General features: G+C 50.5%; 1 protein-coding gene across 3 annotated transcripts; it reads left to right on the forward strand.

Moving 5' to 3' along the window:
- Nucleotides 1-20: 20 nt before the first annotated feature.
- On the forward strand, nucleotides 21-27,984 carry LOC108921668 (unconventional myosin-Ic-like). Of its 3 annotated transcripts, XM_029249169.1 has the most exons (33): nucleotides 21-112; nucleotides 3,373-3,398; nucleotides 11,233-11,385; nucleotides 11,461-11,576; nucleotides 12,828-13,026; nucleotides 13,151-13,231; nucleotides 13,411-13,590; nucleotides 14,880-14,978; nucleotides 15,574-15,687; nucleotides 15,788-15,859; nucleotides 16,217-16,336; nucleotides 16,515-16,597; nucleotides 17,189-17,294; nucleotides 17,899-17,979; nucleotides 18,101-18,192; nucleotides 19,016-19,110; nucleotides 19,227-19,273; nucleotides 19,385-19,465; nucleotides 19,773-19,878; nucleotides 20,157-20,274; nucleotides 20,480-20,593; nucleotides 21,652-21,728; nucleotides 21,863-21,931; nucleotides 22,035-22,119; nucleotides 22,228-22,387; nucleotides 22,605-22,688; nucleotides 22,889-22,979; nucleotides 23,471-23,526; nucleotides 23,641-23,776; nucleotides 24,287-24,357; nucleotides 24,585-24,682; nucleotides 25,517-25,616; nucleotides 25,773-27,984. In XM_029249169.1, exons 2-33 carry the CDS (start codon nucleotides 3,390-3,392, stop codon nucleotides 25,797-25,799), a joined length of 3,120 nt encoding a protein of 1,039 aa, XP_029105002.1. In that variant the 5' UTR covers nucleotides 21-112; nucleotides 3,373-3,389; the 3' UTR covers nucleotides 25,800-27,984. The 3 variants fall into 3 exon arrangements, with proteins under 3 accessions (XP_029105002.1, XP_029105004.1, XP_029105001.1); XM_029249171.1 differs by lacking the exon at nucleotides 3,373-3,398; XM_029249168.1 differs by lacking the exons at nucleotides 21-112; nucleotides 3,373-3,398 and adding an exon at nucleotides 7,678-7,926.
- The last annotated feature ends 13 nt before the right edge of the window (nucleotides 27,985-27,997 follow it).

The following is a 27,997-nucleotide window of genomic DNA, read 5'->3' on the forward strand; positions in this document are numbered from 1 at the left end:
AGCATCTCGTAAAGATCACCATCATCATCATCGCCGTCGTCGTCACTCATCCGCGCGCCCTGCGGCTGTGTGTGTTGAGCTTCAGTGCGTGTCGGCGCGAGCGCTTGTTTAGGTGAGTCCCTTATTCTGTAATGACACAATTAACCATAGTAAACGCTCCGTTTATATTATTGTTGTGCGCTGCACCCCACTGCCTAACGGTGTGTGTGTGTGTGTGTGTGTGTAGACGCCGGGTGTGTCCGAGTGATCGCGAGCAGCCGGCGTGTAGTACTCTCTTCTTTTCCGTTCGTCATTTTTTCACTTTATTTCAGATGGATGTCAAACAAATCATCTTATTATAACCATGATAATTAATAGCGAAGAAGTGTCCCCGCGAAACTTAATTCCCGTTCACTAGTTCTTTTTACTTACCACGAGGTCACTGTTACCAGCTGTGTGACTCGAGATCACTAGACTCGGACTGGCTGAAGTTACTAACTAACACAAGGTCACTATTTCTACCTACTAGTACTTGACCTCAAGGTTACTAATATGCCATGGACATGATGGATTTGAGTTCGATCCCCGCTCAGTCTGTGTGCAGTTTGCATGTTCTCCCCGCGTCTGCTGGGGTTTCCTCCGGGTGCTCCGGTTTCCTCACACACTCCAAAGACATGTTGTTCGGGTTCACCTGTAGTGCGTGAGTGACAGAGAGAGAGTGTGTGTGTGTGTGTGTGTTCCACTGATGTATGGATGAGTGACCCAGTGTAACTAGGGTATCTAGCAGTGTAAGTCACCGCGGTGAATAAGGTGTGTGGGCTGGTAACACTGCATAGAGTTCATTGGAAGTCGCTTTGGAGAAAAGAGTCTGCTAAATAAATAAATGTAAATGTAAACAAATTCACTAACACTGGTTTGCCACAACCAGGTCACTAACTGTAGTCCACCAGGACTAGTTCCCTAGTCGCCGTTTGCCAAGAGCTGTGTGAACACTTGTGATTTGTCCAGGCTTTCACGCGTCTCTCCTCGGAAGTGCAGCACCGCGGTATGAACCGTCCTCTCCACAGGATGTTGTACTGTGTGCACTGTCTCTCTCTCTCTCACACACACACACAGTTACCCCCCATCACACTGTCACACAGTGTGTGATGTACCATGGTAGCATTAGAGTATTAAATGATGTAACTGTTGGACTCTTAATAAAGCCCCATTATTAAATGTCACTAACACTGTTCTCAGTCAGATATCATTCCTGGAGTTAATATTGAACTTAATATTTAGTTTCGCCACATCAAAGTCCCTCAGGCTAATTTTATAAAATGTCAATGATTATTATTATTATTACAAAAATTAAATGTGTGGCTCTAAATCGCAGGTCAGTTTTAATGTCAGGTGCTCTATGTGTTCAGCAGTGCTTCCGCTCACCTGGGAAAGGGTTCATCTGAGGTCACCTAGGGGTCACCTGGAGGTCGCTCACTCTCATCGCTCCGCTTCTGTTACCTAACTGGTACTTTTTTGAGCTGCTGGGGTAGAGGAGCTCCTTTAGGTATATCGGATGGGTGGTTTGGGGTGACCAAGGGTTCGAGGAGCACACGCCTCACCTGCGGATTCACCTGGACGAGTAGCGGTGACCGGCTGCAGTCACCAGGTGGACGTGAGAGCTCACCAGTTGGCGTAGCGGTCAGTGTGGGCACCAGGATACAGGCGCCAGTCCATGGCAGAAATATATCGCTGCGTAAGTGTTAATGCTGATCTGGTTGTAAAAATTGCGTGCGGTGTTTTTTTTTTTCTTTTCAAACGTGTTTGTATCTCCCTTTTTTTATCTCGGCTGTTTCGGAAGCACTTTTATGCAAATTAATCTCTCAGCTGGAAAGGGGAAGAAAAGAAGAAGTGAACACGCAAACACACACGCGCTCGCAGTGGGTCCAGGGGGTACGCAGCAGTGTGGAGGGCAGGGGCTGTGAACCCAGCTGCACTATCAGTTGTTGCCTCTCTGCCCTGTGACCTTCGCTGAGTGACAGGTAAGTGTGTGCGGTGCCAGGAGCTGAGCTCGAACCCTGAATTGGGGCCCTGGGTCACTCAACCCCACCTACCGCCTCACGGAGAAGGCATCCTTTCTTTCAGTATGTGATCGGGAGTAGTAGGCGGTGTCGCGGTTTGAACCGCTATCCTTCAACCTGAAGGTCATGGGTTTGAATCCCACCTCCTGCTTTAGTACCCTTGGTCAAGGTACCTAGCCTGAATTGGTACAGTAAAAACAAATGGATAAATAAGTGTAAGCGGGTTAACACCGTACATAATTGTGGTGGAAGGTGTCAGACAAGTGTAATTGTCACAGAAGCTGACCGTACGTGTGTGTGTGGCGTCCACCTCCTCATGGTCTTTCCCATGATGCAGTGCCTCACAGTGCTGACGCAGGGGGGGAGATCTTTCTGGGAAACCCCGCGGTGACTCAGGTTCGAGCTGTGAGCGGCAGCGTAGATCCGGTGACGGATCCTCACATCTGCTGCCGTAGTCAAATGAAAGACATTCTGGAATGTTCCGCCGAACGTTGAAGAAAGTCCACGTCGCTGCCTTGGCCACAGGGTCTGTCCTCCAGCGACCGCGTTCGTTAACCGTGCCGTCGCCCCTCCTGTTTCCTGTGCAGAGCCTTTCGCTTTCTCTCTCTCCTCCTCTGTTTCCTGTCTTCTTCTCTGCCGACGTCCAACTGCTTCCGAAGAGACGCTTCGGTCCAGAGTAGAGACCGAGAAACAACGCTGGGTGGAGCGAAGGAAACGGAGTCGCAAGTCCTTTTGCCTCATAGGGGTTCGTGGTGTTGTTCAGTGCTAGTGAGATGTCCGCCCGTGTAGAGTCCTTCCAGAACGTTCTGTCCTCCACTGGTGTCCTTCGGGCTGAAAGGGTTGCGTGTGTCCATTGTCGCTGCGATTGAGTCCATCCGGCTTGTTGCTGCTCATCGTCGTCTTTTCCCTCCAGCTTTTGGGGAGAATCCAGTCTTCTCGTGACGTGTCCACGGTATGACAACCTCAGTCTCACCTATTGTGCTTCCAGTGAGAGTTCCGGTTGGATTTGATCCAACGTCCATCTGTTTGTCCACTCGTGGCGTCCCCAACGTTCTCCTCCAGCACGGCAGTGTAGCGCAGGTGGCGTAGCGGTTACAGATGTCACTTGCGCTCAAAGGGCCCGGGCTTGAATCCTGCCTCCTCCTGTAGTACCCTTGATTAAGGGACATCCCCTGAACTGATGCAGTAAAAATTACCCTGCTGTAAAGATGGGTGAATCAGTGTGAGTTGCTTGGCATGGAAGCGTCATACTGTAAGTCACCTTGGAGAAAAGTGCGAGATCGATCAGTTATTCGGGTGTGTGAACAATAAAACACTGTTGGTTGTGTTTCAGCCCTCCTGCTCGTGGCAATGAAGAAGGTAGGTGTGTCGGTGTGATGTGTGTTAAGGGAGGGGTTGGGTTGGGGTGGGGTGGGGTGGGGTGGGGGGGACTTGGTCCGTCAAACTCCAGTGTGTCAAGACATCAGTGTGAGCTGCATGCTGGGGTCACTGCATGGTGTGTGAACCACCTGGAGTTTGAGATGCATGGGGTATGAACTGCATGGTGTGTGTGTGTGTGTGTGTGTGTGTGTGTGTGTGTGTGTGTGTGCAGGCCCATCTCAACCCCCAGTTGTTCACTGATTCTCCTTGTCATGTATAAACATAAACACAAACGGTTCTCTGTTTGCACACAAACTGCCCTGAGCCTGAAACTTCTAGACACACACACACACACCCGTCCTGGTCCTGCTTGGCTCGGCTGACACTTGAGCGCTTGCAGGGACAGCTCAGGTTAACCACCTGGCTCAAAGGTCTGGCAGCTGTGCTCCTCTTGAGATTCGATCCCATAACCCTCTGGTAACAGACCAGTTGTTACACTGCTATGTTTTTAGGGTAATCAAATGCTCCTGGGTAACACTTCTGAACAGACGAGCCCTGTGTGTTTGGAGTGACTTCATGGATACACACAGATGATACACACTTAGTACTGCACTCTTGAGAGAGACACACACACACACACCCTAGTGTTCAGCTGGCCTTTTTCTATCTTTTTCCCTCTCCAAACTCCAGCATTTGTTCCAGCACTTGGTCCTGACTCACTGTGGGGTTTCCCTGTGTGTGTGTGTGTGTGTGTGTGTGTGTGTGTGTGTGTGTGTGTGTGTGTGTGTTCGCGCACACCCACTCATTCATTCGGTCACAAGTCACACCCATGACTCGGTGCAGTGCTGCGCCACGTGCTGAATGGGGACGTGACCGAGGTGAGCGGTGCCCTTATGAGAGGGCCCCGCCTTCACAAGGACCTCCTCTTGTACCCTGAAGTAGGAAGCTCCACCCCAAGTTCCCATATTTGCATTTATACATAGTCCATATTGACTGGAACCCAGAAACTTTGAGGGGACGTCAGCAGCTCTAACTGCTACATCCTACACTGGCCTTCTTCAGCGTCCAGCTGTATAAATGGGTCACACTGTGGAATTTTCAGCCCCAGTGTATGTAACACACACACACACACACACACACACGGTGCTCTCGCCATTGCTCGTGTTCCTGTCTGACATGCCCTTTGAATATTTCATGGCTCGGCTCTGTTCCCCATGCTCCTGCTCTTAATTACACAGCACTCCCCCCCCCCAGGTCTTTTTACTCATTGTGACTATTTAAACACCCGCATTAGGCGCCCATTAGTGTGACTCTCACTGTCGGACCCCGTCTCCGCCTCCCATACGCTGCCCTCTGGCCACAAGCGCACCACCATCTGGGTGCCTCGAGAGGCTCCGTGTGACATGGGGGAGGAATAAGACAAAAAATATAAGCTGTTGCTTGAAGACCTGCTTCGTCTGAAAATGAGGGTCGAAGCATTTAATTTAGAGCAACAGTGAGGAAGTGTCTTGGTGTTCAGCTCAGGGTTGGACCAACGTGGCGGTTAAAGGACTTCTGGGAAAAGGCAGCTACGGGTCTTCTAGCACCTGGTAGCAGTGTGGCAGTTACAGAAACCCTGCATCTCCAAGGGATACTGCTTCAGGTGGCCAGGGGGACGTTTTGCGCGTTATACGTATTTCTGTCTCAGCTGATTGGTGCATAATTTGCATGTTAATGATGCAACGTCCAAACAGCCGCCAGGGAAGAGGTGGAGGGACGAGCAGAGGAAACAGAAGGGTTATCAGCTCAGTTATTAATACCAGTGCTTGTGAGGGACATGTGGGGCACCGTGGGTAATTCAAGCCAGAGCCGCTCGCCCAAGGGCCCAGGATTCCGCCCGGGAACCATCCAGGAAGCGTTTAAGTACGTTAAGCGTGTGAAGTCAGGCTCGCCAGCTGCCTCCCAGCTCAGGCCATGGGAGGGGATCAGAGCAGCTGCCATTGCCTTTTAAGGGCCTCTGGATATTAATAGTGCTGAGAGGGAGGGGTTGTGGAAAAGTGGGAGGAGCCAAGAAAGGAAAGACACCATCACTTCCATCGCCGTGGAGACCAAGGCTTCTGGAATTATAGTGGAGGCCACTGGCTGCGATGCAGGAAGCTGGACGACGTGTTGAAATCCGCCGTGTGTGTGTGTGTGTGTGTGTGTGTGTGTGTGTGCGCGTGTGCCTTATCATCCAGCTGCTTGATTCTCCTGATATCCTTGTCAGACCTTTCACTGAATTTCCAACATCTCCACCCTAGGCTTATGACACATTTTTTTTTTTTTTTAAATCTTTCAGTCTGCAGCGGTCTCTCTCTTTCTCTCTCTCTCACACACACACACACACACACACACACACACACACACACACACGGCCAGCAGGCCTGCAGCGTGAAGATCTGAGCTCACTGCCTTGAATGCAACTGGGTGATTGGGCAATATAGGGGTGTGGAGACCTGGGCAAGCAGCTGAGACCTTTGACCGGAGCTTTGTTTATCTAGGACCACCCATGCTTTATTATTATTATTTATTTATTTCTTTATTTTTTAAAATTATTTTAGATGTCTCTTTGGTCCAGGTTTTTTCAGCAGCTCTTCGACTCCGGTGCTGCGACCGTCGTCTGGCTCTTACAACTCTGCGGATCGGGCGTTTGTACCGCGTTTGCCGTGAGACGGAAGGAGGCGGTCTGTCCGACCAGCTGCGTTCCTGTAAGAGGCTTCGACGGTCCGTGCGGTCGGCTCACCTTCAGCCTGCAGCCGCGAAGTCCGCTAATTGGATTTCCTGTTGCCCCCTGCTAATGGGAGTCATGCGCCGGAGAGCGGGGGAGGGGCGGCGGACGGGGGCGAGGGAAAGAGAGAAAACAGATGGAGAGGGATGGCGACGCGTGGAAGGAGAGTGGATCGCGGGAGTGCGGAGCGGCGGCCCGAATTACCACATCCCCGTTCCCCTCACGTGGCCTTTAGGCTAAACCCCGTGATTTTCCCCAGAGCCTCCAGCGTGGGGCGCTGTCGGGGTCCTGGCCCGAGTGCTCCCTCGCTGTCTTGCCAGTGGAGTTACGCTGTCTGGAACACATTACCCAGATTCCTGCTGGCTGGGGGCCTCACGGAGGCTGGCGCTGGGGGGAAGGTGGGACCAGATGCCGTCACACTCTGCTTTTCATTGGTTCGTACTCAGGATAGACGTTAAACAAGCAGGTCTAACGTGCAGAACATAAACACACGTTGCCGGTGCCGGTGCTGCCTGCCTGCTCCCGTTGGGGGCGCTCCGCTCCTACCTGGACCACTGAGAGCAGCACCTGTCCATACGGATAAGTGACGTTATCGTTATAGGGGAGGGAGGCGGGGCTGAAGAGATGTCCGTCAAAGGAAATCCCGCCCCCTCGGTGGTGTCGCGCCACCTTCTTCTCCATGTATTGCGTCATCGGAAGTCCTACTTCCAGCAGGTGGCAGAGCGGTCAAAGGATATGGGTGTGGGTTTGAATCCCACCTTTTGCTGTAGTGCCCTTGACCGAGTAACTTAGTCTGAATTGTTGAAATGTTTTACATTGTGTTTTAGAAGAAGTATTTCATGTTTTGGAGATGCGTGTATGTGATGTGATGTTTCAGGTCAGGCTACTAACTTACTCTGAATCGATAGAGTAAAAATGACCCTACTGGGTAAATGGTAAGTGAGTGTGAGCCACCTCGGAGAGAAGAGTTATCTAAATGTAGCAGTTACACACACGGTCACGAGTCGTCTTTGAAGTCATCTTCAAACGGTTTTACGCGCACCGTTACGGTGGTTCGAACCTGGAACCAGCAGTCCCTGAGTGATGCTGGGGCCAGGAGGGCTGATGGGGATGTTGTGTCTTCTGTTGCTTTGCCCATGAAGCATCTTTCAAGAATGTGGAGCCGGCAACGGTGGGGGGTGGTGGGGGCAGCGTGTTTACATTGAACTGCTGCCTGTTCGCTCCATGTGCTTCACACAGCCCCCACCCGCGGAGGCACGGGGACGAGGGCGAGCAAGGGGAAGGAATGTTCTGGGTGTGTGTCACTGTGGGCTGTGGGGGTCGCGGGTCACGGTGTTCCTCCAGCGCCCCCCCCCCCCCCCCCCCCCCCCCCGTGCCTTGCCTTCTCTCCTGTGGCGACGACAAAAACTTAGTCACGCTCCCCCTGTACGAACTGCTCGAACCTGTGTGTGACATGAGAAGGGCGGGGCTCTCCGTGCGTCTGACCTGCGATGCTTTCCAGCTCATCTTGTTTAAAGCCTTGAATGTCGGTGGGGTTTGTCTGGGGGGGGGGAGGGAACACAGAGAGGAGTGTGTGTGTGTGTGTGTGTGCGTGCCCTTTCTGTAGAGAGGGAAGGCAGAAGGAGGGAAACAGGGTTTGGGGATGGCAGTTGGAACTGAGCAGGGTTCTTGGAGCCCAACCCAGTGAAGTGTGTGTGTGTGCGAGCGTGCGCCTGGAGCCGCGGTGCAGAGAACGCGCTCGTCCAGCGGCCGAGCGGCACGACAATGAGGTACCGCGTGATGGTAAGAGTGTCTCGCCGAACGCCGCCAACTTCGTTGTGTTCACCTGTGGAGGCTGGTGTGTGTGTGTGTCTGTGTGTGTGTGTCTGTGTGAAGCTTCTTTTTTACCCCCTGTGTACAGCTGAGACCATGCTGTAGGACATGGACTTAAACTCTGTTGCTAGAATTGACACCAGCCAAGCACTTGTGTGTGTGTGTGTGTTCGTGCCACGGTGTCTTGTTTGGTATCGAAACACACCATCCTTTTTGACCGTCTCTCTGAAGCACGTTGCCAGTGGTTTGAAGAGCGTCCGTTGCTTTTACAGGTGCCCCCCCCACGCCCACACTGTGACCCCTCCCCCTCCCGCTCCCCACTCTCTCTCACTGTCTACCTGACCTGCTCTGATAGGGAGCCTGTATGTGTGACTTTGAGTACCCTGCTGCATTCTGGGACTTTTTCCAGCATTTTACATTTTCCGCGTGTGTCTCGCTTCTGTCTTTTCTTTAACCGGCACCACAGGGGGTGGACTGTGGCGGAAAGCGCACTCGGCAAGCGAAGGGCGGGTCTCCTCTCAGTGACAGGCCTGTGCAACCGTGGGCCCCAGTAAATGGGGAAGAACAGTGTAATGGTGTAAACAGCGTAGCATCTCGCCTGTCTCCGTCGTGTTTTGTGGGGGTAGTGCTGTTGGACAGCACTGGACTGTAATGTAATTGACCGTGTTATACTCTCCAACCCATATTTGACTCTAGCGTACCATACCGCACAGTGTTTTACCATGTTCCACTGAGGATCAAAATCCTTTCTTTTGACATGCAAAACAAAGCAGGAGTGTGTGTGTATGTGTGGGGTGAGCAGCAAGAGGGCCAGCTAAGGATGCCTTATAAGGGAGCAGCTCCGTTTTGTTGGCTCGGCACCGATTTGGTACGGAACCAGTGGCTGCGCTGTGACTGGGAGCCATTCTGCTGTGTAAATTGGGTGGTGTCTGGGGGCAGAGCCAGTGGGTCCTGGGTGGAGCCAGGGGCAGGACCACATGTTATGCAGTGGGTGTGGTCTAAGGGCTGGGCCCCGGGGTGGAGGGTGGGATTCACTGTTGATTGTTGCCAGATCCCATGTTCCCAGCCCACCACGGTACTGTCCTCAGAGTGACCTCGTGATCCTCTTGTCCACCTGACCTTCTCCTGCAGATGGGGGTTTCACCGCAGGGGCGACTCCTCAGGAAATCCCTGCAGTTCCGACCACAGCGGGATGATGGTCGCCCTGTAGAGGCCTCTCTGGGAAGTGCGGTTAGGAAGGACTCCGGTCGAGTTCCATGACCACTTTTCGAAGGGAGCAAATTGGTCCTCCTGAATTCACCACATGGTTCATACCTTGCTTACCCAATGGGGCTGTTGCAGAGGCCGTGCCCGTTTCCGTGCATGTGTTTGAACTTCAGGTTAGGAGGAATGAAGAGTGCCACAGGCTCCAGCCACGGAAGTGCGGTAAACAAGGGGGTTCCTCTGCGGTTGGAGGTTTCTCTACGGCTACCGGCTCTGGCCCGACGCCACTGTTGTTCTCAGGATGTCCAGTCCCCATTAAGGCGCGCAGAGATAAGGCTCCTCTTAACGAGGTTAACAAACACCTAGCGTGGCCCCGGGGAGGGGCCCCTGTTCTCAGAAACCCATTCTCATTGCCGTACGCCTCGGGTTTGAGTCAGGGTGCGACCGCGCTGTACCGCACCGGACTAGGATGGTTTCGGCTGTGTTCCGGTGGTGCCGTGAGAGGAGTTGGATTTTTTGAACAGGTAAATTGAAATGAATGAAATAATCGAAGTTATTGCACAGAGCGCTGCGTTCATCTGCACGTGGTTGGTCCTTGACGGTCTTATTTGTAAGTCTGCTTTATCCAGAGATGCGGGATGGGAGAGATCTGGCTGAAGACGTGCCGTTAAAAAGTTAGTAATTGTCAATGGGAAAGGGGGTGTGGTCTGTCAGGTGCCCCCCGGGCGGGGGTGGGGGGGCTTTGTGTTTGGTTATTTACAGTACACAGCTGTAGCTGCCAGCTGCAGGTTACCACACCACGCACACTACCGCGCTGGGTTCGCCACGTTGTTTCTAGAAATCTCCGCATTTGACTGTCCTTCCGGGCAACGTAGCCGTGCATAGAAATTAATTGCAGTTATAATCTTCAGCGATCCGAGTCGTCCTCGAAAGTAAATATTAATAACGGTAAATGAGCTACAGCAGGAGCACCTCCCGCCCCCGCCAAACGCACACACCCGCGCACACACGGGTGGAGATGCTATGCGCGTACCTGAAGGTCAGGAAGGTTCAGGAAACAGTCCCCGGTGTTGACACTAGAAACGATTTGACCCCAACATCCTAAGGAGATATGTTGGTTTTTATCTCGCACACACCAGATTTGTAGGCACCTCATACACCGTTTTGTTGGAACGTTGCCGTTCTTAAAGTTTTGGTTCTGATATGTTTACTGCCCGTGTGAAGTGTATGGGCCACGAGGTGGGGAGATGATGATGAGATGGTCCGGCGAGGCATGGAATGGTAAAGTGTTGTCAGTCAGCTTGCTTCTCTGTTTCGTTTCCTGTTAAGATCATGATTATATTAAGATGATGACCTTGTGTGCTCTGTCACAGTGCTGCCCTTGTGAGAGAGACACACACACACACACACACACACAGAGCTCCTCCTGGTTACTGTGTGTTGTTGTTGTTGTTGTTTTCAAGCTCAGAGGCTCCAGCTTAATGAGAGGAAATCCTGATGGTTTGGATCCGAGCAGCGATGCGCAGCTGCGCGATCCGTTCGCTTCAGCATTTACCGGGGTAAACGTACTGATCCCACGGCACAATGGCGGCTTTTGTGATCGAGCGTGCGTCTGCGTGTTGTTCGTTTCTCCAGAAACTCCTGGGTTTTATTTCGGTCATGTCTGGGAACTAACGAACCGTTGCGTAAAAACGAGCGTGTGTCACACAGTCCTTCTGTTCACTGTTTCACGCACTGCGTTCACACACACACACACACACACACACATTTTGACATCCGACTGCTTCATCGTAGGTTCTTCGGGGGAGGGACACAACGCTGGTACTCTTCTGCTTATAGCTATGGTTTGCACCAACCGCGCACGTGCGCACACACATCCGTTTTCCTTCCCGTTGATTTTCTCGGCTTCTATTATCGTTGCTATTACGTTGCTTAGCAACAAACCTTTCGGTCACCAGTCGATTCCTGTTTTGATTTCCCGTTTTACTCTTTTCTTTCTTTCTTTCTGTCTGTCTGTCCGTCCGACCACGTGTGTCGTGCATCGTTCTGGTCTCTGACCGCCGCCACGGACAGGTGCTGGGCAGCGAGGGCGTGCGCGTCATGGAGAGCGCTCTGACGGCCCGCGACAGGGTCGGCGTGCAGGACTTCGTCCTGCTGGAGAACTACACGAGCGAGGCGGCGTTCGTCGAGAACCTGCGCAGGAGGTTCAAGGAGAACCTCATCTACGTGAGTTCTGGGGCCACGCGTTTCTAATCGCGTGTGTGCGCGCGACGCTGACTCCTCCTCCCCTTCCTCCCGCAGACGTACATCGGCTCCGTCCTGGTGTCCATGAACCCGTACAAGGAGCTGGAGATCTACAGCCGGCAGCACATGGACCGCTACCGAGGAGTGAGCTTCTTTGAGATCTCACCTCACATGTGAGTGATGCCGGGGGGGGGCGTGTCCCGTTGCCGGTTGCTAGGCGACGTCGGAATCCGTCAGCATAACAACGGAAGGACGGACATTCCGCAATGAGAAAACGGTTCCAGAGGAGCTTAGATGTTCCCACTCGGTTCTGGACTCCAACGGGATGTTTCCTGTCCGTCGGATGAGCGGGTCCAGGGGGTGCTGCGGTGCCAGATGAAACCATGACGCTGAGGGTGTGACCTCAACCGGGCGAGCCATGCAGACTGCCTGAAAAAACAGAATGGAACGTTTGAACCCTCAACCACTTGGTCGTGGGAACGCCGACATCATCGGGGTCTCCTTGTCTTTCAGTACAACCTCAGAACCCCCTCTCTCTCGCCGTCCCACCGTGAGGTGTCGTTGAGGATACGCGCTCATCGTCCTACAGTGGAACGATGAGGGCGCCCTTTCTGTGGAACGGTCCTTGATGAGCTCACCAAAGCTAAACACACGCTTCCCGTTTGACCGCCGTAGGGGATGTGGGGTCGCTGACCGAGGCGGCGATACCGCTGATGGCTGTGCACCGACCCTTTTGTACCACGGTTCATCGGTCTGAACACCGATCGCTCTCTGAAGCTCTTTGAGAACAATGGTCCTGAGACCTGAGCTGGAAAATCCTCCAGCAGTTCCCGCCACAAAGGAACAACTGTTGTGCCAAAAGTAACAAGAACGATAAAATAACTAAGAATTTCCCAAAATATTGAAACGTGGAATATTGCAACTAATGATATTGTAGCGAACAACTGTATCGTCCTGCACCGAAATGGGAAATGACATCACCTGCTCCTAACATTCACACGCGACTTCAACACACCCCTGGAGATGCCCATGCGAGCAGGTTAAATGCTTTAAATATACGGACGTGGCTCGTCGCCCCCCCTGGTGGTCGCCCTGCAAACTGCCTCCATTGAGGGCGGCGAATTAAAAATCGTGATCGTCAGAGAAAATTGACACGCGTAATTCATAATTGGCCAACGGTTTTCTCCAGTGCCGCTTAAAGTGGTAAACTGCCGTCATTTACCCATTTATACAGTTGGGTAATTTTTACCGTATAAGTTCATTGTAGGTACCTCGATCAGGGATACGAGAGCAGGAGAGATTGGAACCTGGATCCTCTGAGAGCAAGGTGGCGTCTCTAACCAGGATGCCACCTGCCGCCTGCTCATTTTTGGTATGACCCAGGCTCCGTTGTACGACGCTGAAACTCCGCCCCTTTCTCTCAGCTACGCCGTGTCGGACAACGCGTACCGGTCCATGCGGACGGAGCGGCGCGATCAGTGCATCCTGATCTCGGGCGAGAGCGGCGCCGGTAAGACGGAGGCGTCCAAGAAGGTCCTGCAGTACTACGCGGTGACGTGTCCCGCCAGCGAGCAGGTGCAGACCGTGAAGGACCGCCTGCTGCAGTCGAATCCCGTCCTGGAGGTAACCGGGAGTCGTCACTCTCACCCTCGCATCTCTTCGTTGTCCAGCTGCCCCTTTTAATTGCCGAGTCACTTCCCTGAGTCCTCGCAAACTCTGAACTCCCAGTGTCCTTTGCACCTGCCAGGCGTTCGGGAATGCCAAGACCCTACGCAACGACAACTCGAGTCGGTTTGGGAAGTACATGGACGTCCAGTTTGACTTCAGGGTAAGACGAGCTTTTCTCGACCTACGTTGCGGAGGGGGGGGGGGGGGGGGTCGGCTGAAGAGCACCAGCAGTTACGGGAACTCCGGGTGCGTCTGCCCATTCGTGGAGCGTGCCGGGGTGTGTCCGAGCGTGTAACATCGTGACGGCCCCCTCCGTTCCTCTGCCCGCCTCCTGTGCAGGGAGCCCCGGTCGGAGGCCACATCCTGAACTACCTGCTGGAGAAGTCCCGAGTGGTCCACCAGAACCACGGAGAGCGCAACTTCCACATCTTCTACCAGCTCATCGAGGGCGGAGAGGAGGACCTGCTACGGAGGCTGGGTCTGGAGAGGAACCCGCAGCTGTACCAGTACCTGGTTAAGGTGAGTGACCGAGGTCAGTCTAGGTTACCTGTACCTGGTTGAGGTGAGTATAAGAAATCCAGCCGTCGGGTCTCTTGGATCCGTTTATCTATCCCTCTCTCTGCTTTTTTTTTTTTTTTTTCCCTCTTTGGCTCCTCCCCATTCCGTATAGCCCCGCCCTTCTGTAACTCTACTGAGTTCCCATGGGTCACTCAAACTCCTCCTCCTCATTCTCCAATCCTCCCCTTTTCTCCAACCCCTCTTTCTGTCCCTCTCTCCACGCAGACTGAGCCGTTGAGAGACGGGACCCCGTCTGTACCTCTCTTTCGTTCCTAAAGCTGGAATCTCTCTGCCGTGACACGTCTGGGTGCCGCTGAGGTGCCTCTAAAGCGACTTCACTCTGTGGCCTTACTATGGTACAGTGCCTGGATGTTGGAAAGAGCTGTCAATCACCCACTTCTGTGGTGTTTTATCGACACACCCCCACGCACTCCGCCTGCCTCCCCCGTCCTTCCGTTTATTTGGTTTTATTGCGTGGAGACTCGGTACCTGTTCCGTGTGTGTCTTATGATGTTCCCCGGTGTACGCTGGCTTCTCGGTTTACAAACACAGCTGGGACCGGAAGTCGAGCCATAACTTGTTTTGTTCATACCTCCAAAGTTCCTTTTACCTCCAAGTCACCATCGGTAAAAGGTTAGTAATACTTGCGTCCCTTGACTTCATCTCTGGTTTGGTTCCGTAAAAGTCTCGGACGTAGCAGCGTTAAATAATAAGGACCCTGTAACGCTCTTTCAGCAGCACCTTCGATCCACATTAATTTAAAATGTCTAAAAAATTAAAAGCTGTCATTTCCCAAGGCTCCCGTTAAATTCCGAGCGTTTCGTCCCGCGAACCTGCGACGTTCTGCATCTTGATGCTGATCGACGACACCCGTGAACACCGCACAGGAGCTGCGAACAACGTGGAACTGAGTTGAATTAAGGCAGCTGCACACTTCTGTTCCGTTCGGTGCTCTTTACTGCCATCTGTTGGCTGGGAGAGTAACGACAGGTCAAAAAAAAAAAATCTGAAAAATCAGAAATTTAGAAAACGGATGAGCAAAGGAAATGCAGTTAAAAATAAAATAAAACAAAGTTGTTGTCATTGTGCAAAAAATTTCACCGGTGCCAGAATGGGGAGCCAGTGTATTTTTTTTTTTTTTTTTTTTTTTTTTTCCCTCCCCCCAGTTTCTTTAAGTGTTTTTGTGATCGTTAGCGTTTGGTGTGTTTCCGGACTGAGGGCTTCACGCTGTCCTTCCGCCCGACCCCCAGGGCAACTGTCCGAAGGTGAGCTCCATCAACGACCGCAACGAGTGGAAGGTTGTGAGGAAAGCCCTGTCCATCATCGGCTTCTGCGAGGAGGAGGTGGAGGTGAGGGCGGAGCTTAGCTGTCACTCATCTGGAGTGGGCTGTGGTTATCCTGGTGATACGAAAGTGTTAACACAGTAGTACAAGGGTTCTGTTGCAGCAGGGGGCATAGTGGTTAGAGCCAGCAATCAAAAGGTTCTTGGTTTGAATCCCACCCCTTGCTACAGTACTTGTCATCATGATACTGAGCCTGAACTGATACAGTAAAATTTACCATGCTCTATAAATGGATAAATCAGTGTAAGTAACTTTGGAAGTAACTCTGGAGACAAGTGTCAGACAGATAAATAAATGCATTAATACTGAGGGTGAGCCGCGGTAAAATATTCCCGTTTTGGTGTTATTACGTAAGCGGCTGAGCGGCGTGGCAGTGTATGTGTTTGCATGTTCAGACACTCTCGAACCTGTGCAGGCTCCATCCTGTTCCTCTGCCGCATACTAAGCATCCCTCTGTGGAGGGTGGGGAGCAGTTGCAGCTGCTAATCGCTGCCATTTCCTGTGTGCTCCATGCGGGCTGTGGGGTGGGGAGCAGGAAGGGGGAGGGGCTCCGACTTTCTGTCTTCCCGTGGTCGAACGTTGAACGTTGGTCTCCCTGCAGGAGCTCCTGAACATCATCGCTAGTGTTCTTCACCTGGGCAACGTGCACTTTGAGGAGGAGGACAGCGGCAGCGCAGCAGTCACCACGGAAACGCAGATAAAGTATCTGGCGCGGGTGAGCCCCGCCTCCTGCCGTTTCTGGCCCCGCCCCCACCCTGCTCGAGCCACGTCTAGCCCCGCCCACAATCTCTCACCCGTATCTTTGTACATTCCAGCTGCTGGCTGTGGATGGAACTCTGTTGAAAGAGGCCCTCACCCACAAGAAGATCACTGCCAAGGGGGAGGAGGTAGGGGGCGCTCTATCTGCTTTAGACATCCAGGGTTTCTGCACCACACTGTCTGTTAGCAGGGAAAGTGCTAGAAAAGGCTGATATCATCATATTTACATGTGCATTTTTTTTTCATTCAGCAGATGCTTTTCTCCAAAGCGACATACATCTTAGAAAACAACACAAAAGTGCATTACATCAACAGAAGATAATGTTATCATATGACCGATATTATGATATCGTTATCATGTATTGCCAAACTGGCCAATCAGATCATCAGTGCAGCTTGGGAGAACACAGTCATAGCTGCACTGCTTTGTCTCATCTGTGTGTGTGTGTGTGTGTGTGTGTGTGCGTGTGCGCGTGCGCCTACAGCTCATGAGCCCCCTGAACCTGGAGCAGGCGGCGTCTGCGCGGGACGCCCTGTCCAAGGCCGTGTACGGACGCACCTTCACCTGGCTCGTCAATAAGATCAATGCGTCTCTGGCCTATAAGGTACGCGGGAAAAGAGCACTCACTCTGGGCAGGGGGGGTCCTACGTGGCCCGTCCTACGTGGCCCGTCCCTCGGTGTGGTCCGATAGGTCGTTTTGTACTCTACGTGTCCCCCGTTGGGGGCGCTATCTGACACCACGGTGCCCCCGTGACGCCATTGTGCGGTTATTCCGTCCCCAGGACGAGGTGTACCCCACCAGCCGGAGCGCCTCCGTCATCGGACTTCTGGACATCTATGGCTTCGAGGTCTTCCAGCACAACAGGTACGCAGGGCCCCGCCTGCACCCCCTCCCCCACAGCTCCCACCATCCCAGCCCCATCGCTGTGCCCCCGCTGTTTTCCGCAGACGCGCTGTAGCCCTAACAAAATTTTAATATAGCAATGATGCTGGTTTTTACTATGGTTCGATGTAACATGACCAGCGGTGGGATGACGGCTCAACCGTATGTTACTACTGCTGGCCTATTGCGCCATCTGGTGGCTGTACTGTGGTGTTGCATGATTTGTGAGCTCTATCTATCTATCTTTGCCATTTTAAGTATTTATAATATTGATATTTATATAGAAATCATAAATATGATAAATAACATTAGTTTATTTGTATATTTCTGAGATTTATCAGCATTTATTTATTTATTTACTTACCATTTGAAGTATTATGTAAAATAAGACAATTAAAGCTGAACTTCATAAACCTGAAAATAAGACTCAAATCGTTTATCCGCCATATTTACGTGCTCTAGTAGTTTATATTCAAACAGAAACAGACCGTTTTGGTTATTGTATCTTGGTTTATAGTTTCTGCTAATGGTGCCACTTGAACTGGAAATGTGTGTGTGTGTGTGTGTCTGCAGCTTTGAGCAGTTCTGCATCAACTACTGCAATGAAAAGCTACAGCAGCTGTTCATCGAGCTGACGCTCAAGTCGGAGCAGGAGGAGTACGAGTCCGAGGGCATTGCGGTGAGGGAGCCTTCGCGCCGGAGACCACAGGCAGCTGGAAGCGGCAAACTCTTTCACCCCAAGTGAATATTTAGTGCAAAACCACAGGTGTTAACAACGTTAAGCACGCTGTTAAAGATTCACTTGGCAGAGGCCTGAATGATTCGAAGCCGCAACCTTCGTTTGGGAACGTTGCGGGTTTGAATCCCACGGCCTCCCGCCAAGTTCATTTCCTCGGCAGTGGCGTTACCTGCCGCCTCGCGGTGATGCGATTCGGCCGACGCGTCGGGACTCGCTGCCGCAACGGCGCGGCTATTAGGATGCGCGGTCCTCCGGTGACCCTTAGAACCGCGCGGTCGTGCCGGGGGGGGGGGGGCGTCGTGGGAGAAACATTCTTTCGCGGCGTCCTGTCGGTGAAAGGGCGCTTTGTGAAACAGGGCTGCGACCGCACCGCGGTGCAGGAGGGCAGGGATCCCTGCGAATGCCAAGCGGGGGGCCGGAGAGAGGAGCGTTTGTCCGCGAGCTCAGGGCCACGTGGGCGTCGAACGGTCACATTCTCGGAATGATCGGAGAGTCGACCGCGCCACGGAATTTCTAACGGTCACCTGGGCCCTCCCTTTCGCAGTGGGAGCCCGTGCCGTTCTTCAACAACAAGATCATCTGTGACCTGGTGGAGGAGAAGTTCAGAGGCATCATCTCCATCCTGGTAGGTGGAGGAGGCCGTCGGAGACACGCCGTCTCGGTGCGGGCGCGGTGCTGGGCGAGTTCCGTCTCGACGTCCTCACCGGTCGTCTTGCTCTCCGTTCCCCCCCCTCCGTCCCCCCCAGGACGAGGAGTGCCTGAGACCCGGGGATGCCAGCGACATCACCTTCCTGGAGAAGCTGGAGGACACGGTTGGGGGTCACCCCCATTTCGTGACGTGAGTCGTCCGTGTCCGTCTGCTCGGCTGACCGTCGTCCTCCCGAAGCCGACCGTCTCCCTCCACCGTAACGTGGAGCCTTGAGCTCCTCGAACTCGACCGACGCAACCTTTGTTCCCAACAGTTTGCCGAGTGGGGTTTACCTGCACGTCAAACGTAATTCTAGCACTTCCTTATGAAACGGCTCCTCGTGTTACGAGCGGCCGAGTCGTGAATTTTTGAAAATACAAAGGTTGAGCTATTGTACTGACTTCTGTCACGTACCCTTTAGCTGTTTTCGAAAATTTCTGTCCCTAGAGGAACGAACGTGACCGGTGTTTACCCTCCGAGCCAATAGATGGCAGTAAAGAGCCCCAAAACGGCGGCGGTGTGAGACCGCCTTCATTGAGCTCACTTCCACAGTGTTTACAACTTCTCTCTGGTATGAGGAACACTGCACACGCTTACGGGACGAATTGGTCAGTAATACACACTGAATAGAAGTTTTTGGAGACGGTGTTTTTAATTTTCATTTAAAATTATTTTAACTTTAATGCAGGTCAAATTTAAAAAATGAAAAAGACTTACACAATTTATTTTAGCTTGTGTATCAGAGATTTATACAGAACACAGCCAGAGGTTTAATCGACAGACAGCAGTACTACAGTATTGGGCTTTTATTCACTTTGAGCAACAGGCTAAAAGTGACTTTAGAGTTACGAACAAAATGAGTTACAAACAGACTCCAGGTCCCAGCTGTGTTTGTAAGTCGAAGATCAGGTCTGTTTTCCTTTTCCTGATAATTCAGCACCCCGTTAATTTCTACTTTGCCCTTTCGTCACAGACACAAGCTGGCGGACGGAAAGGTCCGGAAGGTGCTGGGCAGGGATGAGTTCAGACTGCTTCACTACGCCGGAGAGGTCAACTACAGTGTCAATGGTGAGAGGCCGGAGGGCGGCGCTGCCTCATGTCCTCCTCCGCCTGTACTGGTGCGGAACGTGCCAGAAGATGGGACAGTGGACACCGGTGACTAAGCTCTTCTCTCCTTCCTGCAGGATTTCTGGACAAGAACAATGACCTTCTTTTCAGAAACCTGAAGGAGGTGAGAGCAGCACTCTCGATATTTCACTCTGTGTGTGTGTGTGTGTGTGTGTGTGTGTGTGTGTGTGTGTGTGTGTGTGTGTTTTGATCGTTGGCCTCCTTCTGGACGCAGGTCATGTGCCAGTCGGAGAACAACATCGTGACGCAGTGCTTCGACAGGGACGAGCTCACAGACAAGAAGCGCCCGGAGACGGTAGGTACCGATCCGACCGACCCGGCTGGACCAGGGTCAACAGCCGCTGCGCCCCCTACCCCCGCACTGCGTTGCATCCTGTGCGTCCTCCCAGCTCCCTCCCATCCACCGCTGGGCCCCGCCCACCTCTCCCACCACACTTTGATCCCATTGGCTGTCGCTGGGGAGCCTAAGCAAGTTGCTGGATGGAGCTTCAGGCTTTTGTTCCTTGCGCTTGGTTGCCCCCGCACACTTGCTGCGCCCGTTCCAGCTCCGCTGTGTCCGAACGCGTCTCTCTCGTTCTCCCGTGTGTCTCCCGCGTGTCCAGACGGCCACTCAGTTCAAGAACAGCCTGGCCAAACTCATGGAGATCCTCATGTCCAAGGAGCCGTCGTACATCCGCTGCATCAAGCCCAACGATGCCAAGCAGCCAGGTACCGTCGCGCTGCGGGTCTGTGTGTGTCCGTGTGTCTGATTGTTCAGAGGAACATGGATAGAGTGTGTCGGCATACCTGATAGTTGCGCATCGTTGCCGTTACAGACGATATAAATAAGGTGCCACACCCTGTTATCGTAAAACTGTGTTTTTTTTTTTGTAAAACATTTATTTCCTACACGAAGGGTCCAGAATAAACAATTTATTTCGAGAGGTCTGTGTGCACTGCACAAAGTATGTACCGTGGTACGACGGAAGCTCCTGTCTCGCTCTCAGGACGCTTCGACGAAATGCTCATCCGCCACCAGGTCAAGTACCTGGGCCTCATGGAGAACCTGCGGGTGCGACGTGCCGGCTTCGCCTATCGCCGCCGCTACGAGGTCTTCCTTCAGAGGTGGGATGGTGCTGCTGGCTCAGAAACGCCCAATCAACCCGAAAAGCCCCTGACGCTTCTCGAGGGTCCCTTGAAAGCGCGTAGAAACTACAACGTAACTCCTTGTTGCTTGGCAACGGTGGTGGGTTGGTCCAGCAAGGCAACCACCCTCCTGTCGTCATGGAAACTCCGAGTTTGTATCCTTGTGTTGCCGACCCTCTCCCAGGTACAAGCCCCTGTGTCCGGAGACGTGGCCCAACTGGGACGGGCGGCTGGCTGACGGAGTGTCCACCCTGGTCAAACACCTGGGCTACAAGCCTGATGAGTTCAAACTGGGCAGGTGGGCTGCAGTCACACAGAGTGCGACCATTGATGGTCCAAGACAAGATGCCAGGGTGCAAGGGTGGGCATGAGAGACATGATAAAGGCGTGAGACAGCTTGGGTTTGATCAAACACACCTTTTGTTAGGCTAAAATGTCAACTGAAAATGGGGATTTCTGGGGTGTACTCACTTTTTTATTATTTTTCTTTATAAAAATTTACTCTTATTTACCTATTTAGTGTTCTATTACAGTACATTGTTCACTTGTATTCTTTCCATTTGTACATACGTGGCTGTACAACTGCACATCGTAAATTTTGGAATATAGAGCTCATCTTTAACTTGAGGAGCAGGGGGGCGCGGTGGTGCAGTGGGTTTGACCGGGTCCTGCTCTCCGGTGGGTCTGGGGTTCGAGTCCTGTTTGGGGTGCCTTGCGATGGACTGGCATCCCGTCCTGGGTGTGTCCCCTCTCCCTCCAGCCTTGCGCCCTGTGTTGCTGGGTTCGGCTCCGGCTCCCCGTTACCCCGCATGGGACAAGCGGTTTCAGATGATGTGTGTGTGTGTGTAACTTGGGGAATTTCACACACAGGCTGAAGGGCCTCCACTAACTTTTGTTTCAAGAACATACCGAGACGTGGAGGTGGGCACTAAGAGCACCCAGGACACATGCACTTAAATATCGGTGTGGGCGTACCTCACTGATGGGTATTCAAGAATGTGGGCAGCGTTACCCAGATTCATAACGAAATGTCTGCAGCCAGAACGCCAAGCTCAGGGGTCAGATGAACATCAAGGATTGAGATGGAACTCAAGACCTAAGGAGTTCCTTTGTTCTCCACTTCGGTTCCTTTCATTAGATACTGTTTTCCACTGTATTCTTTGAAAAGTAAGTCTGTTCTATTAAATAACACTCTATCCCCATATATCATGTTATCATGTTTGGAATCGGGAGCCATGAATGTCTTGTATCACTTTACAGACTCCAGACCTGCTGGGCCTTCTGGGCTCGGAGCCATGCTCAGGCTTTCGGATTGGGTTCTCAGTCTTCTCATTGCGTGACCTCCTCTGTCTGCAGGTCAAAAATATTCATCCGTTTCCCGAAGACCCTGTTTGCCACCGAAGACGCCCTGGAAGTGAAGAAGCACAGCATAGGTGAGAGGGTGGGGATGGTGGTGGTGGTAATAGGGATGCTGATGATGACTGAGATGAAGATAGAGAAAGAGAGAAGGATCAAGATGTTTCAGCATGAGCTTCACTCACACTCTTTTGTGCTGTTGGTCCATCAGCCACCATCCTGCAGTCCAACTGGAGGGGCTACAGAGAGAGATCCAAATACCAAAGGCTGAGACTCGCTGGTAGGACAATCTGCATGGACAAGATCTGCTCCCACATCTTCTCTCTATTTGTTTATTGTTACAAGTAGGTGTTACGTGTTATCGCTGCGTGTGTCTCTCACAGCTATCGCTATCCAGTCATGGTGGAGGGGTGTGTTGGACCGCCGAAGAGCCCGGATCAGAAAGCAGGCCGCTGACACGATCCGCAGGTACGTGGTCACAGGGGCATGCTGGGAAACACTGCGAGGTGGTCATGACGTGCTGGAACTTCATCTCACTTGCCTTTTTTTTTTTTTTTTTTTTTTTTTTTTTTGCAGTTTCATCAAAGGTTTCATCTACCGCAATCACCCTCGCTGCCCCGAAAATGAATATTTCCTGGACTATGTGCGCTACTCCTTTCTCATGAACCTGCGCAGGAACCTGCCCAAGAACGTCCTGGACAAGAGCTGGCCAAAGCCGCCCCCAGCTCTCATCGAGGTACCGTGAACCTTCAAACCCCACCCTCTACATCCTGCCTCCCCCCATTGGTTCACTGAGCTTCCTATCACCTGTCTTCGGACTCTAGTCCCAAACCCTGGCTCCCAATCCCTAGTCAAGACCTTTTCTTCTGTCATTCCCACGGTGGTATATGTGTGAGCTACACGTGCCCAGCTCTGCCCTGACTGGTCTTTGTTGACTGTGGTCTTCTCCGCAGGCCTCGGAACATCTGCGCAAAATGTGCATGCAGAACATGGTGCGGATCTACTGCAGGAAGACCCAGCCTGAATGGAAGAACCAGGTGCGGCGAAACGCCATGGTCTGCAAGGTCCAGGGCACCTGGACATTTAGTCATTGAGAGGAGAAATGCTTAAAATGATCTTTTCCTGACCTTCTCCTATGTCATAAACACAAGGCGTCATCTAGTCATGCATTCCACGTGTCATTTTTCCTCTGTTTCCCTTTTTTCCTCTGCTTCCCTCCATTTTTCCACGGCCCCAGATGGAGCAGAAGGTGACAGCAAGTGAGATCTTCAGGGACAAAGACAGCTACCCCCAGAGCGTCCCAAAGCTCTTTGTAGGAACCAGACTCAGTAAGCTGCGCAACATCCAACAGCAGCAAGTCGACACACACAGGCTGAGCAGCACCACACGTCGTCGCGCACAAAACACACAACGTAAAAATGCAGCCAGATTGGATGGATAGACTATCTCAGACCTAATTTTGACTCTTCCATGCCATTGGTCTGTTTCTGGATGGCTCTGTATTTCCATTGGTTCATTTCCTGAATGCCTGTGTTCTCATTGGTCAGTTTCCCGACTGCTCCATGTTGTCATTGCTCCATTTCATAATAAGCACTGTGTTCTTATTGGCCCATTTCCTGAGTAGCTCTATCTTTTCATTGGTCCATTTCCTGATTGGCTTGTATTCTCATTGGTTTATTTCCTTGCTGGCTCTGTGTCCTTTTTGGTCTTTTTCCTGAGCGGCCCTGAATTTTCATTGGCTCTGCGTTCTCATTGGTCCATTTCCTTGTTGGCTCTGCCTCCTCTGTTGTCCCACTACGGTTGCGTTACTTCCGTACAGGCACTGAAGAGATCAACCCCAAGGTGCTACAGGCACTGGCCAACGACAAGGTCAAGGTCAGTACTGATTTCCTTGAGTCTCCATGGTTTCTGAAGGTGTTTTACTAAGACTGCAGTCTTACTTTATGCCCCACTCCCTCATGAACTGACCCTCCCCCAACTCTTTGCCAGTATGCTGTGGCTGTTACCAAGTATGACAGGAAGGGGTACCGTCCCCGATCACGGCAGCTCCTGCTCATGTCCACCTTTGCCGTCATTGTGGAGCAGGGCAAGCTCAAGCAGCGCATCGACTACTCGGCGCTCAGGGGTAAGGGGCGGAGTTGGGGTGGAGTCAGGGGCGGAGTCAAAATAAGGCGGGGTGAAGGTGGAAGGGCAAAAAGAAGTTGGATGCAGGGAGGGGAGGACAATGCAGAAAAGAAAAGCTCACTGTTACCATGGTGATAAACTACTATGATTTATGTTTAAATTTTTTGTTTCCTTAAATAACGCCTTCATCAGATATTTTAAAACTACTTTCAGATGGGTTTAAACTGGATTGCCATATTATTTCAGTGCAATATTACAGCAAGCTTTTTATTTTTACTTTGAATAGTTCTATAAATAAATGTTTTTAGCTACACAGTATTTAAATTTTATTGCATTTCCATATGTCGAAAGGTTTTTTTTTTTTTTTTTGAATATATTCTGCTTAAGTACCTAAAGGCATGACGGAAATACCGCAGGAACTTGATAAGTCTAGTAATTAGCAATCTGTGCAGTTAACCAGCACTCCCCCTGGTGGTAATCTAGGGCTCATGCACCTGTCCTTCCTCCTCAGGCATCTCTGTCAGCTCTCTCAGCGATGGTGTGTTCGTGCTGCACTTACCATTCGAGGACAAGAAGCAGAAGGTAAGAGGAGGAGTTCATCAGCGTTATGTAACACACTGGATAAATTAGATATTAGATGAACATTAATTTTCATATAGACTGTGAAGGTTAGATCAGACTATCTTTCACCAGCTTTCGTCATCTGTGTTATACCGTGTACACACACACTCTCACACGCTCACACGCAGGTACGTACACATGCACACGTACCCTAGTGCATGGATCCACATTCCATCTCTTGTGTCCAGGGTGACGTGGTTCTGCAGACTGACCATTTAATCGAGGCCCTGACGAAGTTGGCCATCAGTGCGGACAAAGTCAGCTGTGTCAACGTCAGCCAAGACAGGTGAGGATGCTGGACGGGTGAATGGGTTGCGCAAGGGTGGGGGGTCCACAAGTGGCTGTTTGCAAATGTCATTCATCATTCTGTGTTCAGGGTGGAAAATTTACACCAGGTACTGATCAAATGCGGTGAAATTTTTCCACTGTCAGGTCGATTGGTGAAGCACTAGTAAACTAGCAGAAGGAAAGTATTTTGTACCGGTTAACTGACTGCCTTGTTTACCTGTCGTCTTAGAAATCGTAAGTGCCGTTTAACGGAAACCCACAGAACACCATTGGACTCCCAGAATTAAGTCTGTTTCATAATCCGAGATGGTGATCCTTAATTTTCTAATGAAAATGAACTGCTGAGTAACACAAATCTGTGCTGCCGCCCTGGAAATATTAAAATGCACCAAGGACATTTTTCACTTTTAAGTTTTATTTACCAACTAATCAAGGTGATGTTTTTGTGTTGGTCTCACACTGAAAATGGAGGCTTTTTATCATGTCTTGAATAAATTTATTTTATACACATTTTGTAACATGTTTATACATTGTTTTTCTCTTGGATTGTTCCATATTCTAAAAGTTACGAAAAAAAGTGCTATTCAGCAAAAATGACTGGCTGGTAAATATTCATCACCCACCTGCTGCTATGGGGGTTTGGAGACTGGGTCAGTTCCCCACTCTGCCTGTATTGATTTGTAAAAACATTTTACATTTACATTTATTCACTTAGCAGACGCTAAAAATGTCCGAAGCAACTTGCAATGAATACTATGTAATAGTTTTACTACAGTGGTTTAAACATTTTGCTGTGTAAAAGACAGTTCTCATGTGGTCTTGCCTCTCTTAGTATTAAGTTCACGGTGGGCCGGGGCAAGGAAGCGCTCATCGACTTCACGGTCGGTCCGGAGCTGCTGATCACGAAGGCCAAGAACGGACACCTGTCTGTGGTGAGTTATTCGGGCCGTTGGGAAGTAGGACAGTAAAATGCATTTTTAAGAAATGTAAAAAGAAACTAAAACATAACACTTAGACACAGAAGAATAACTGTCGGTCATCAGTGTTTTTCTCATTTCTTAATCCTCTTCTCTTTTTCTAACTTCAAGACGGCCCCTCGCCTCAATTCAAGATGATGATGCCGGTTGACTGCTTCATACAGAAGAAAATATGCAAGAAAAGGATTGCATTCTTGGTCTCATCACTCCTGTACAGCTGTCGACCAAAACACCTTATGGATGCCTTATAAATATTTGCCTTAACAAATTGAATCGCTCCTTTGCCTTGGCCAATCAGATCGCGCCCTTGCCTTGACCAGCCAGATTGCGCCTTTCCGTTGGCCAATCAGGTCACGCCTTTGCCTTGCCCAATCAGACTTTTCTTTGTGTTAACCAGTCAATTCTTTTGCTCATCTGCCATCATATGTCTTATTCAGTTATCCAGTAAAACATTTCCAGTTAAAGAAATTCACAGCTTTTACGTTTTGTATATAATACCCAACACTGTTATAACAAGAAATTCGCATTTTTAGGAGTGAATGTGTTTTATTCAAAGTGTATTTTATTGAATGTGCTCATCTTGAGCTCTTCTGACTAGACTCTCAAGACCAGAGTTTTTATAGAGTTTTGCTCCTGCTCGCCTACTGATACCATCCTCCTTGTCTTACTTTCTCAAAACCTGTCCGTGTTACACATAAGATTCACAGCTAACAAGCAGTATGAAGATGCTCGTTGACTTCGTGTGACCCTGTGCTCTTCCTGTTTGTGCACCTGGTTATTTGTGTGATTCCTTGCTGAAAATAACCCGTCTTCAGCACAGCAAAGCGAGCAGGGAGGGTACCCTGTGGTTATCGGTGAAGCTCCTGAATGTCCGTTTCCATACTGAGTTTCTTTCTCCTGCTCTTTGTGGTCATCATTGTTTGAGGTTGACTTGTATTGGTCTTGTTCAGTCAAAGCTCAGTGCTCTTTGTTACTAAACTGATCATAGAGAGTTGCCAAACCCTGGTTATCAAAGTTATTTTACGGTCAAGGCACTGAAGTCCTTTCTGGAAGCAGGTATTGCAGATACATAAAGGGCAGATCCAAAAAAATAGAGAATTATATGAAATACATGTGTGGACTCGTTTTTAGCCTTCTTCAATTTCTATGCAGAAAGAGATCTGACATAATTAGGAAAAGCGAAACTAAACTGCATACAACTCTTTAGGATGTCTTCATCGTTACGCTGTGATTGAAGGCTGAAAGTACAATGTCGTTGTGCACCGAAGTGCGAAAATACAACCTTCGAGCAACAAATAGTGGTCTAATTATGGTATCATAACAGAAGGTGTTGGGTAGGTATTTATTTGCTCAACTTTGTGTTGAAGGTCATTTTGAAATCGTATCATAATTCTGTGCTTTTGAGAACTGTCCTTTATTAACATTCTTGAACACACAAAAGGTAAATTAAATGAATATTTCAGTGAAGTGTTACATATGATAAGAATGCTCCATCTATGGTTAAAAGTGTCAGAAAGAGTGGGAGAGTGAGTGTGAAGGTATGAGAAGATGCCTGGAAGTAGGGGTGGCACAGCACGGTGGTTTCGGATGTTTGAACCTCAGCTCGGGTTAATTAGACGTTCAGAAGAAATCTGATTAATTTGACAAGCAGTTGTCCTGAGCTTGATGTATGGACTGTCAGCATTCAATTCAGTCATGCCAAACAAGTCAACTCCCCATCTACACATGCAAAAAAGAATGAATGGAATGTATTTTTAGTTTTTTAAGCATAGTTACTTCTGTTTTTCTTGGAAGCGTGCCTCCCGAAACACTTAAACAGAAAGCCAATCAGCAATGTCAAGTGCAGTTTTTTTTTTCCCCAAAAGAGTTTGATGTTGCTCATGTGCCTCATGTTTGTAGTTTTCATGTCATTGAACATGTGTTGTTAGTGTGTGATCCGGTCTGCATTCTGCAGCTCAGTTATTGTCGCCGTGTCTGAAAGAGATGGTCTGGTTTCATTCACGCTTGGCCGTGTCCTTCCTAACAACATCTTTCACGTCAAAATCGGGTGCTTCAGAGTAATAAACTATACAGCCCGTATTGATGCACATTTGTATGTGTACGGACAGTATGTTTATACATATGCAATTTATCAAACTGCAGCTAATTCATCTGTGTTAAATACCAGTATTTATCCCTTTCATTGCATGTTTATCCAAAATCTCTGTGTAGTGATTTTCGGGTTGAGTTATTTGTGTGCACATTCTTATGTAACGTGAATAACACACTAAGACATAAAAAATAAAAAGGAGAATTATGAAGAAATAAAAAGAAAACTGGTCATCACAGCGTTCCTG

Source organism: Scleropages formosus, chromosome 25 (assembly GCF_900964775.1).
Source record: "Scleropages formosus chromosome 25, fSclFor1.1, whole genome shotgun sequence".
Classification (NCBI taxonomy): domain Eukaryota; kingdom Metazoa; phylum Chordata; class Actinopteri; order Osteoglossiformes; family Osteoglossidae; genus Scleropages; species Scleropages formosus.